General features: G+C 47.5%; 1 protein-coding gene across 2 annotated transcripts in view; it reads left to right on the forward strand.

Moving 5' to 3' along the window:
* The window catches only part of bcor (BCL6 corepressor), a 34,214-nt gene extending 23,040 nt beyond the window's left edge, over nucleotides 1-11,174 (forward strand). For both annotated transcript variants that reach the window (XM_070975666.1, XM_070975667.1), the window contains 5 exons: nucleotides 6,368-6,534; nucleotides 7,263-7,408; nucleotides 9,500-9,577; nucleotides 9,724-9,877; nucleotides 9,982-11,174. In XM_070975666.1, coding sequence (XP_070831767.1) covers nucleotides 6,368-6,534; nucleotides 7,263-7,408; nucleotides 9,500-9,577; nucleotides 9,724-9,877; nucleotides 9,982-10,312 — 876 coding nt within the window. In that variant the 3' untranslated portion in view covers nucleotides 10,313-11,174. The remainder of the gene's footprint in view (nucleotides 1-6,367; nucleotides 6,535-7,262; nucleotides 7,409-9,499; nucleotides 9,578-9,723; nucleotides 9,878-9,981) is intronic.
* Nucleotides 11,175-11,685: the final 511 nt, after the last annotated feature.

An 11,685-nucleotide genomic window follows, 5' to 3' on the forward strand; every position in this document is an offset into this window, starting at 1 on the left:
TAAATTGAGCTCATTTTCTCCCCCTACTTTGTTCCTGTCTGTGACTCTGGCAGACATAGCTCGCCTTTTTTTTCTCCCCCCCGAAATTGTCTTCCTCCATCTGATTCTTCTGTTGCGTCTGTCATCTGTTTCTAGCTCCCTCTTTTGCTTTTTTGTATAATTTCCTTCTATTTCACCCTTACTCACGCTTTGTTCTCGCTATACTCCATCTTTTTTTGCTCCCCTTGCCCGCTACTCTTGTTCTCTCTCAGGTTTCCGCTCTCTCCCTCCCCCCTCTTTCCTCTCAGCACTCTCTTTCTCTTCCTCTCTTTGTGACTCAGATTGTCGCTGGCACCCCCCCCCTCCTGCGAGCGCACACACATACGCACGCTCCCCTCCCGCCTCCCCCTCCTCTTGCCTCGCTCCGCACTCACATCTCATTAATTTTCCGTGAGGCGAAGTGTGACACACACAGGCGGCGCACACACACACACACACACACACACACACACACACACACACGCACACACATATGCACGTGCTTGCGCAGACAGCATGAGGGATCGGTGGGATCATTATACGGAGACTGATGCTCGCTGCCTCTCTAGCATCGGAAGTTTTTTTTTTCTTTGTGTGTAGCTGCCGATCACTCGCTGCTGAATCAGAACCTCTCATTCTCCGCACATACAAGGAAGAATGAGACTGGTGTATATTCTGCTGAATTTCTCAACTCCCGTTGCTCTGAAAGCTTTTAATTAAAGTTGGATGGCCCGCTGTCTCATTCTCCCTCATCCCTTGTGTTTCTGTTCGGGAGCCTAAACGCCCCCCCTCCACCCACCCCACCCGCAGATGTTACAAATTGATTTATTGATCCAAGTGGTTTTAATGCCACTTGAGCTGCACGTTGCGCTGTGCGTGTCCACTCTGTCTCTCACTCGCCTTTGCCTCCGTCTTTGTGTGTGTGTGCGTGATCATTTTTATCATCAGCGGAGGTATCTTCACAGAACTGTAAATAGGTGTGGGTATCTTTTGTTGCTCATTAACCGGTTGCTTTATGGTTCTGTGTGTTTGTTGTACACATTTATGATGATGAGGTGTGTGTGTGTGTGCGTGAGGGTGCGTGTGTGTGTGTGTGTGCACGCAAGTGGGAGAGAGCAAAAGTGTGAATGAGAGGTAAGCACTGGGAGTATAATCGCGTTCTAATGGCCCTCTAATGTGCCGTGGTGACTGTGGTTAGCAGTGGCGGCGGCTGTTTTTCTCCCTCGCTCGCTCGCTCGCTCGCTCGCTTGCTCGCTCACACACACATCCCACTCAAACACACACACGCACACAGGGTGCAGCGCAGCAGCAGCAGCAGGGTTCAGTCAGCCGTGCTGGAGAGAAGCTGGCTCGTCTCTCTGATTTATGCGTCTCTCTCGAACGTTTTTTTCCCTCCCTCTCCCTTTTTTTTTTATCCCCCCTTCGCATTTTTCCCTTCCTGCGCTCCGCGTGCGGAGAGGGAAAGAGGGAGGAGGGAGGAGAAAACCTGAGACTACACAAACAAGGCGCTGACCGCTGCGCAAACAACACCCCCGCCTTCCCCTTCCCCCCCTTCCCTCCCTCCCTCCCTCCCTCTCTCCCTCCCTCCCTTTCTTTCTCTCCCTCTCTCTCGCTCTCTCTCAGGAAGCTTGTCTCTCACTGCCTGTGTGTGATAAGCCTGGGGCAGACCCCTGGGGCTCCCACACACACACGCACGCACACACGCACACACACACACAAGGACGTGTGCAGAGAGACACACCAATTTATGCATACCACCCCACACACACACTTGCATACAAGCCTGTAGACGCACAGCGCTTGTCTCACGCTGGTGTTTTAGCGCCGCAAGCTCTGGGCTTATCACACACAGGCAGAGAGATATGAGGGCCTGAGAGACAGAGGCGCACAGACACATACACACACACACAGCTCACATGCTGATTATGAGCGCAGACACACACGCAGAAATATGCACAGTGAAACACCCGTTATGACCCAATAAGCACATGCACAGGCATCCTGACGTGTTCTTCTCCATATGCTGCACAGAGCGACGACTCTCCACACTCTCCGCTGTCGCACACCCACACAGACCTGCACATGCAAATTCAGAATCACCTCATGCACACACAGACACACATACACGCACAGCCTACACGCTCACTCACTGCAAGCACACGCTCACAGCGAGACACATTTTGTTACCGGGCAAGCACATGCGCAAGCATCCTTTCGAGTACAGACCTGCACATGCAGGATGCAGCATCACGTCATGCACACATGCATCTAATTCAGCACTCGCACAACTGTTCTGTGCTGTTCCCGATGCCCAGCCGACACTGTGCATATTTCATGTTCGTTTAGTTTTGCGATCCGTGCCTCTGCACACGAAAGCCCACTCTCTCTTTCTTCCTCGCTCCCCTTTTATTCTCTCGCCCTCCCTCATCTGCCTCGCTCTCTGAGCATTTGAAATGGTAATGAGGAGAGATTCTGCGGATGTCTTCATCCCTCTCCCCCTCGTGCAGGGGCTTGGGGCCCCTCAGCTCTGCCCATTGAAAGCTCAGATAAAGGTGCAATCTGTCATTTATTCTCCCCACATGAATCACTTGTGATTTTCCTTCTCAAATCCATGTGTGATCCAAGCAAAGACAAAGACTAGATTGCACTTTAGGTGCCCAGTCAGACTAGCATGTATGATACATGCAAAATCTGGGATGGAAATTGCAGTAATTAGCGGATTCACTTGTGGAGACAAAGAAAATCCACACTGACATTTCAAGTTCAACTTCGGTGAACTTTGGCTCTTAAATTTGCGCATTTGAACAATAGCAAACAATGTGTCGACATTTGAAAGACCCACAGAGTCCAAAACCGAAAACACCACTGGCTGTATCAACCCATTCAATTTCATACACACAGTACTCTGCTCCACTCGAGTGTTAACGGCTTCACAATAAAATTGCAGTATTGCTTTTGTCTGCAGTCAGTGGATGATACAATAACTGAAATAACCTTTTTAAGTTATTATTAGTGCTGGTGACTGATCTAGCTAGCTTTCTAACTCATTGGTGATAAGCTAGCTAGCTCAGTGAACTATTTTGGTGGGCTGGTGCCATCAGTTCAGTCAATTAATTGTATTAATCCAGATGAGAAACTTGACTTGCAGCCAGGGACACACGATAAAAAACAACACCAGTACAGAAAGCCCAAAAATGTTTCCTGTACGCGCAATATCCAAAACGAAAGAATGCAGCGAAACAATCTATAAAATGCTAAATTACACGTGCAGATTTGCAGGGTTATTGCACAGAGATCAAAGGCGTTTTTACTCCTGTTGCACTTGAACTCTTCTCTGAACTTGCAGCCAAAAGCTTTGCACTTGAAGTGAAACTTCACTTCCTAAGAAGTGAAATCTTTGCTTTCCCTTCTTGCAGACTGCATCAGTTTTCAGGTTCTTATCAACAACTATTCCAGGATATTTATAAATTTCTGCAAATTCAATGCCAGTTCCTTTGATGAAGATGTCTGAGATGGTGGGTGGGATGATTTCCTGCTAAAATTAACACCCTTATCCTCTTTGTGGCATTTAATGGGAAGATGGTCTCATCACACCATTTGACAAACTCATATACCACCAGCCCATGATCAGATCAGATTCATCTTTATGGAGTGCAGTTCTGACAGAAAGCTGTTCACTCTCTACCTCTGAGACCTATGTGTTAGGAAATATACAATCCAGCCCACAAAATCTACATCAAGATTCAAACAAATAAGCAATTTCTGGGCTAAAACATGTGGCAGGACAGGATTAAACATAGATGAGAAATCTAAAAATAAGTAAGACCTTATGTTAGCTACTGTCGCTTGTAATGTGTTAGCTTTCACCAGCTCATATTCGCAAGGACATATGAATGAATTTCATTATGTCACTTTCTAGTATGACCAGACATCAGAACAGTCATCGACAGTTAAGATGAGGCCTGTTTTATCGTTTGGTTCATACGTCGATGATGAGCATTAGTATGCAGAGTGGGTTATTCGTTGAGACTGGAGGCATTTATAGTGAACGAATAGGTAACAGGTGATTATTCCTTTTTTGTTCCATTTTTATTCATCAGTTGGCTAACAGCGTGTGTGTGAGATTAATTAACTCTATCTGAAATCATCAGAGGCTAGATTCTCAGGCTTCCCCTGTTACCCCAGCACAGTCATTCAATAACAGGCTGACTCTCGCACATACAAATATCCACACGTTTCACTCGTCCAGGCATGCAGTGGCTTCATTGCTTCCACTGTTGCCTCGTCATCACAGGGGGAAAGCCACTCATGGATCACCTGCTACATGTGATACGCATTTATGTTTAAGTGTGCACATGCATGCGCGCGTGCACATGCATGCGCGCGTGCACGCGCACGCACACACCCACACACACATACATACACACACACAGACACACATACATCTGTTGTACGTAGGGAGCATGCAAGGCAGCTCTGCAAGGGGTTAAATGTCTGAGTGATGCATTGATTGCAGGCGAGCGCAGGGAAGCATTCTAGAGAGGGAGATTAGAGGGGGGAGGGGGGGCAGTGTCTCATTTTACTGCGGAGGTGTGTGTGTGTGTGTGTGTGTGTGTGTGTGTGTGTGTGTGTGTGTGTGTGTGTGGCAGGAAGCCGGGGCTCTCGTGCTAAGCTCCCCGCTCTCTCCCAGCGATATTAAACACGGCTTCGGAGGTTTAGCGCTACGCCTCCTCCACAGCCACACACACACTCCTCAGTGGCACAAAAATACACACACGCACACACACGCACTTAGGCGGGCTGCATATCAACACTCTCTACCCGTCAGTCTCTCTAACACTTGCTCTCATTCACTCACACAGACAGACTCACGCATGCACACACACACAGAGAGCGAGAGGAATCCCCCAGAGGGGAGCTTCGGCACAGCGCTCCTGAATCTCTCTCCAGCAGGCAAACAGAGTGTTGGCAGCGAGTGAAAACCAGTTGGAGCGTTGTCCCACTCTTCCCTTTTCTCTCTCTTCCTCTCACACTTTTCCTTGCTCACACTTGCTCACTTCTTTTCTCTCAATCCCGCTCTCCACTTCTCTCCCGTTTCCTCATCGTCACCCCTTCCCCTCCCGCTACTGGTCCTACGTTCACTCCGATCACTGCACCCACCCCCCACTTCGCACCAGGACTACCACTCATCTCTTGTTATTATCAGCTGCAGCCTAGAGGACAGCCTCGGCAGATTTCATCCAGAGATTCATTAATCTGTCATCTATTGGGGTGTTGCCTCTCGCTTCTCCCGTCCTTCCGCCCTCTCTAGCCCTCTTCTCATGCCTCCGTCGGTCTGTTTTCCCTCCGTTGCCTGCCTTTCCTTCCCTCTTCCTCCCTCCATCCGCCCTGTGCTGAAAGAGAGAGGGAGTGGAAGAGCGAGATAAACACTTGGACTAGACGGCAAGCTAGAATTAGCATAGAAATGGAAGTTTGGAGTCATTCCCCAGGTTCAGATGAGCAGCTTTCCTCCCTTCGGCACAGGACTGTTAGCAGGGCAGAGTGTGAGTGTTTCTGGATGTCTGAGTCTTGCGTTCACACATATATAAATAGATATAATAAAAAAATATACATACATAATTAAGCATTTTCAGCTTTTTCAAGGCGAGTACATGTGTGTAGCCCCACACTAACTTGCATGTCCACACAGATACAAACCCATACGCACACTGCTGAAACACACACTTTTCTGACTTGGACAGGCCTCATATCAACGCACATTGCCGGGCTGCTCCCTCTCGCTCTGTCCCCTCTCTGTTTAGTAGCAGCAGACTCTGCTCCAGTCCAATAAAAACCAGTCTGATTACTTAGTGCTGGATGGCCAACTGTCACAGCCTTAGACCAGAGGAAACGCTTCCAGCTCTTGAACGCCTCTATCAAATCTCTTTGTTCCGCTTCCATTATGCTGTGCTCAGAGCCCAACCATCGTAACTGGCTGCCACGATGGCGTCCAGCCCCAACCATGGCACACACACACACATTCACACACACTCCCGTGTACGAGCAAAATCTGGCAGGCTAAATACAGTTGAGTCACACTTAGTCTCCTTGATGTCTCTAGCATTATGGAGCATTTGTGTGTGTGTGTGTGTGTGTGTGCGTGTGTGTCTCTCCGTCCGGCATGGGAACACACTCAGTTCTTCCTTTCCCTAATTTCTCTCCCACAGGAACTGAAAAGGGAAGGACTGTTTGTGTATGCGTCTCCTCTCTCTGACTCGTGTATTTGGTCTTGTATTGCATGGGTTACACACATACACACACAGTCTCACACAGTAAACCCTGCTCATCCTCTGGTGTTGGCTCTTTTTAGGAGGTGGTGCTGTACTGTCTGGAGAACAGAGTATGTGAGGTGAACCACAGAGACTATGCTGGCTACTGTGCTCTCCATGAGGCATGTGCCCGTGGCTGGCTCAGCATAGTCCAGCACCTGCTGGATTACGGGGCCGACATTAACTGCAGCGCACAGGATGGCACCAGGTAAACAGACACTCATTCGTATGCACACACAATCCCAGAAATGTATGCTTGCGTAAACATGGCCCCTTTGCACAATGCAGACACAATTGTGGCTTTTTCTATATGTCTCACTAGAGCAAACCAGGGCTGAGTCATCAATTCAGTCAGTTGAGTTTTGCTCATAACAAAATTTCTGTGATTTTTATTTTTAATATATTTGCTTAGCATGAGCAGTGATTTGACAGATTAGCTGCAGTTTTAAAATAAAGGCCAGTGCTTTCATTGCTGTCTTATTAAAATTTGCAGTGGGGGGTCTGTTCTAGGAAGCTGTGCACAGGTTTTAAAGGTGCATTGAGTAGCTGTTCAGCTTTTATTAAACCATTACCAGATTTGTGACATTCATATTACAGTACACGGGTGACCGTTGCTAAGAAGAATGGCAGTCTTATAAATCTGTGCATCGCATTTTACTTTATGTCCACCTACTGTATGTCAGAGTTTAGGGGAATTCTAAATAGGTTAAAATGTTTTATGGCACTAGACTGCATTCTTTGAAGTTCCATGAATGGCACATTCTCATCATTAAAACACTGAGGTGCACATGGAGTGATAGTAGGGACGTGCAGGAATAGCAGCATCTGACATGCTGCAGTAGACCAAGTGGGGGAATTTCAACGCTACCAGCCCATGCAAATGTCGTCAGTGCTGAAGATCTTGAATGAATGAATGTACATTTTGTGTGCGTCTAGGCCAATTCATGATGCTGTGGAGAACGACCACCTGGATGTGGTGCGAATCCTACTGTCTTATGGCGCTGACCCCACCCTGGCCACATATTCTGGCCGTGGTCTGCTCAAGATGACCCACAGTGACAGCATGGAGCGCTTCCTCACAGGTAAGATCCCAACTGGCTTTTCATTCTAGTTATTTAACCAGGTCATCATTGGTTGTAGTCCACATCTTCACCCTGCCCCACTTTGGAGTTTTCAAAGAATAGCATGTGAATATGTTCATTTTGAGAGCAGGCGTAACTGTTGGGGGCAGTCTGCTTCCAGACAGCAGGCGAACGGTTCTATCAGTGTATTAGTGAACATTGCACATGGTGTCTAAATTTCATTTCAAATTTGTAAATTGCACCTCAGGCCACTTAAATCCGAGACAGAGAAATACAGGGGACATCACCTCAATTTAAATGATTGAAATTACTGTTTTTATTGTCTAAAATTTACGATTTATATGATACATTTGTCCAAGAGCAGAAACTTGTGCAGACACAGTAGAATGTGAACGGAAGGAAATCTGCATATTAATGTGCCCTTTGACCACAAATCATGAAATCACAAAATGCTAGAAAAGGAATGAATTAAAACCAGAAGAGATGAAGGGGTTTTTAGATAGCGGGTGCACCAGAAAGTGGATATCGAGGTGGGGCAAGGGTAAATTGTTGAAAGGATTGGGCAGCAACCCAGTTCCCAAATGCCTCAATCTTGGCTCATTCGCTGTTTGCTGTTCTTTCAATGCTCTGACCTCTGTGCAACCTGTTGGTGTGAGTCCCTCTCTGTAAATGCTTACCCTCAAGACGTGTCTGTCTCTTTCATCCCGTTTCCCCCTGGCACCCTCCCGTCTCCCCCCCTCGCTCCTCTCCCTGTGCCGCGACCACCTGTTAGACAGGGAGTCTCAGCCCGCCGGGGTGCGTGCTGCTGCCTCTGAGCTCCTCTATCTGGTTACTTAGCAACGCCAACTGTGTTTGCACAGCGTACGTGCGGAAATGGGCTTCGCTCTGGCTGGAGACTCTGCTTTTGTATGCGTGCGTGTGAGCGCCTGAGTGTGTCTTTTCACCAGGCTGCCACGCTGCAGACGCGGTCTGGTGTTTGGGGCGTGTGTGTTGATAGGGCTTGTCTGAATGTTTGTAGTTAAGTTGAGACAACATGAGTTTGTGTACAGGAGGAGGAAATGAAAGCGTACACATGCACACTCTTCCTCTGTAGATGGCTGCTTAATATTACATGAACGTCTAACTAGTTAAAAGCGATGATCTGAGACACACCAGAGGCTTTAGTGAAGAGGCGAGCCACGGGAGAATGGATGGTAGATCAGGGTGAAAATGAACAGGTGTAAGTTCGAGCCTCGGCAGAAGGGCGAACCGGTTTAGTGCAAAAAGGCGAGATTTATACGTAGACGGCTGGGAAAGATGGTGTTGAATTTTGAAAAGAGCGTGGATGGATAGATCGATGGCGGCTAGATTGACAGAGCAGGGAGAGAGGGAGATCAAGCACCGGAGAAAATGAGCGAGAGCAAGCGATTGCCGCCCTCCCTCCACCTGGTCCCACTCATCTGGAGGCCGTTAATCCCTCCAAACACACGCCAGACGCCCCACGCCTCAGCACTGGCACAAAGCCCAGCTCTCACTCTGTGAATGTGTGTGTGTGTGTGTGTGTGTGTGTGTGTGTGTGTGTGTGTGTGTGTGTGTGTGTGTGTGTGTGTGTGTGTGTGTGTGTGTGTGTGTGTGTGTGTGTGCGCGTGTGCTGAATACACACTTTGCTCTTGCTGTGTGTGCTTATCCAGCTCCCTCTGCTTGTTTGTTTCCAGCTCGCGCTCTGTGTGTGTGTGCGCTTGTGTGTGTGTGTGTGCGCACGCACGCACGTGCACACTCAGCGGCTGTGTGTGGTTCTTGTTTGATTCCTGGCAGCCTTCTGCAGCCCTGCTCTGAACTGAGCCAGCTCTAACCCAGTGGAGACAGTCGCTCTCCTCCCCCGTGGTACAGCCGCTGGCCCCTGACCATCAGCCCCCCCCCCCCCCAAAACATTTGCTCTGTTTGTTTCTCTTTTCTCTCTCGACACAGCCCCTCCTCCTCCTCTTCTGTTTTACTGTGCTCTTTATCCATTTTTCTGCTGTAGTCTTAAAGGGCAATTGTATTTGCCTCGTTGCCTGTCCCTAGGGCTGTGGCTCTTGAATAACAGGTTTTGCTCCTCTCTTCTCTCCATAGATTATTTTGCTGACCTTCAGGGCCGCTCAGATGATGACCCAGGACTTTATTGGGAATTCTATGGCAGCGCTGTGTGTGGTGAGTACTGATCAGCACTCTGTGTGCGTTAGTGCTTACTAAGTCTCTTCAATCTTCAGTGCCATCTCGCTTTGATTGATACATGTCTGTCCCTCCCTGATAATGTGGATGCTCACTCGGGATTATTTTTTTTGTGCGTGTGTCAGAGTCAAGCGAAGAGGGTGGTGTCTATGACATCCTGGCTGACCCCCCGGGCCCAGAGGATGAGGATGAGGAGGATAAAAAGGAGGTGTTTGAGTTCGAGTTCTCTGACCGACCTCTGCTGCCTTGCTACAACATCCAGGTGTCCCTCTCCCAAGGGTGAGCTTTGATCACACACGCGACACACCTTTTTACTTATTTTATTATTTTTCCCCTCTCTGCCAGCACCTCATTCCTAAACATTGGTTGGTTCCCTCCTCCAGGCCAAGAAACTGGCTGCTACTGTCCGACGTGCTCCGTCGGCTGCGGATGTCTGCTCGTGGTTTCCGACAGACCTTCCCCCACATGGAGGTGGTGACAGTGGCAGAGGCAGAGTTTTACCGGCAGGCCTCTCTGTCGCAGCTCTTCTCATGCCCAGAGGAGCTGGAGGGCTTCCATCCAGACAGCAAAGACCTGTTGGACCTGGTGGAAGACAGCGCTGAGCTGGCCGCTCTTCTGGGATCCACACTGGAGTGTCTGGACGACCACTGGGACCACCCAGCGGACAAACTTAAGGACAAAATCAAGGCCGTGGGCAAGTTGGGCTCATCCTGACCCCTGAAGCCACTAAATCCGGACTTTGATCCATACCGACTGTAGTTTGCTTTAGAACCAGCCAGAGGTTATGATGGTATGCCTTAGCCTGACCCCTAGTTCCCACGCTTTGGCCCTGCTCTGGACCAGCACTGGTGCACTGTACAGATAGACTGACCTGCTGGCTGACCGGGCTGCTGAAACCTTACCCTCCGTTAACTGAGGATCAATACATTTGTGACTCAATAGACTTAATAATGGTCTTATTTTTATAAATTAATTTATGTATAAATAAATAAATAAATAAATATATATAGATATATATATATATAAAAATATCAAGAGATTTTTTTTCTTTCGGATGTTGCTCACGACTCCTCTGAAAGATTTTATAAGGTGACAGAGCATTGTCGTGCTGTCAGCAATTAGATGGAGTGTGTGAGCGCGCAGCACATTGTGCCTGTGTGTAGCTGTACAGGATAGTACTGAGACTGTGCTATTGAATGTGGTATTTGTGTTCATAGGAAGCACATGATGTCCTTTTTTTGTTTATGTTTTTTTTGGTTTGTTTTTCTCCTCAGACTTTAGCGCTCGCTTGAGCCTCAGGGGCTAGTACATTGTTTTTTTTTTTTAAATGTTCAGATTTTGCTTCCTGTTTGGTCTTTAATTTAACCTGCAAAACTACAAAACTGTTTGTATAATAAAGTTTTAAGATGATGTTGATATTCACCCTTCGGCACAGAGCTTGTATATAACAGGGAGGCTACTGCAGTAAAGTAATTTTTGGTGTGTTCATTTTTGTTTTAACTTTGTAATTAAAATATCTCATAATTTGTATTTATATTTTACAAAAGAAGTTGCTTTAAAATAAATATACAAACTGCAAGAGGAAAGGTGTTCTGCTGCCTTTTTTTTTCAGTTTAGTTTGATGTTTGTGAGAACTTCAGTTTTGTCAAATTGAATCTTCTTACCTAACTATTATATTCTACTCCTGTATGTCACCAAGGTGTGAACAACAACTCAATCCGATATTGCCATCTCTTGGAATATTTCCGTATTGTAGGTGTCTTGCAATTTATTGCTGCAGCCATGACTGAGTGACTCCCACGTGCTGGGAGTGCTGAAAAGCTTGTGGCTTGCAGCGCCCCCCAGTGTGCTAAAACTGCTATTAGGGGATGAATTTAATGGATTCTCAATGCTGATTGCAGTTCATGAGTTGGTGTGTTAAGTGAGCCAAAGTCTGACATATTTTACTCCAGTGAGCATACTGACCTCCATTGCTGTCCAAAACTATTAAAAGCACATTAATGAGCCACACCACTGCACTGACTGAGTGACATGTTTCTTCACTGTGATGACCATGGGCACTCTAGCTTTATCTAATCATTCCCTCA

Source organism: Chaetodon trifascialis, chromosome 12 (genome assembly GCF_039877785.1).
Source record: "Chaetodon trifascialis isolate fChaTrf1 chromosome 12, fChaTrf1.hap1, whole genome shotgun sequence".
Classification (NCBI taxonomy): domain Eukaryota; kingdom Metazoa; phylum Chordata; class Actinopteri; order Chaetodontiformes; family Chaetodontidae; genus Chaetodon; species Chaetodon trifascialis.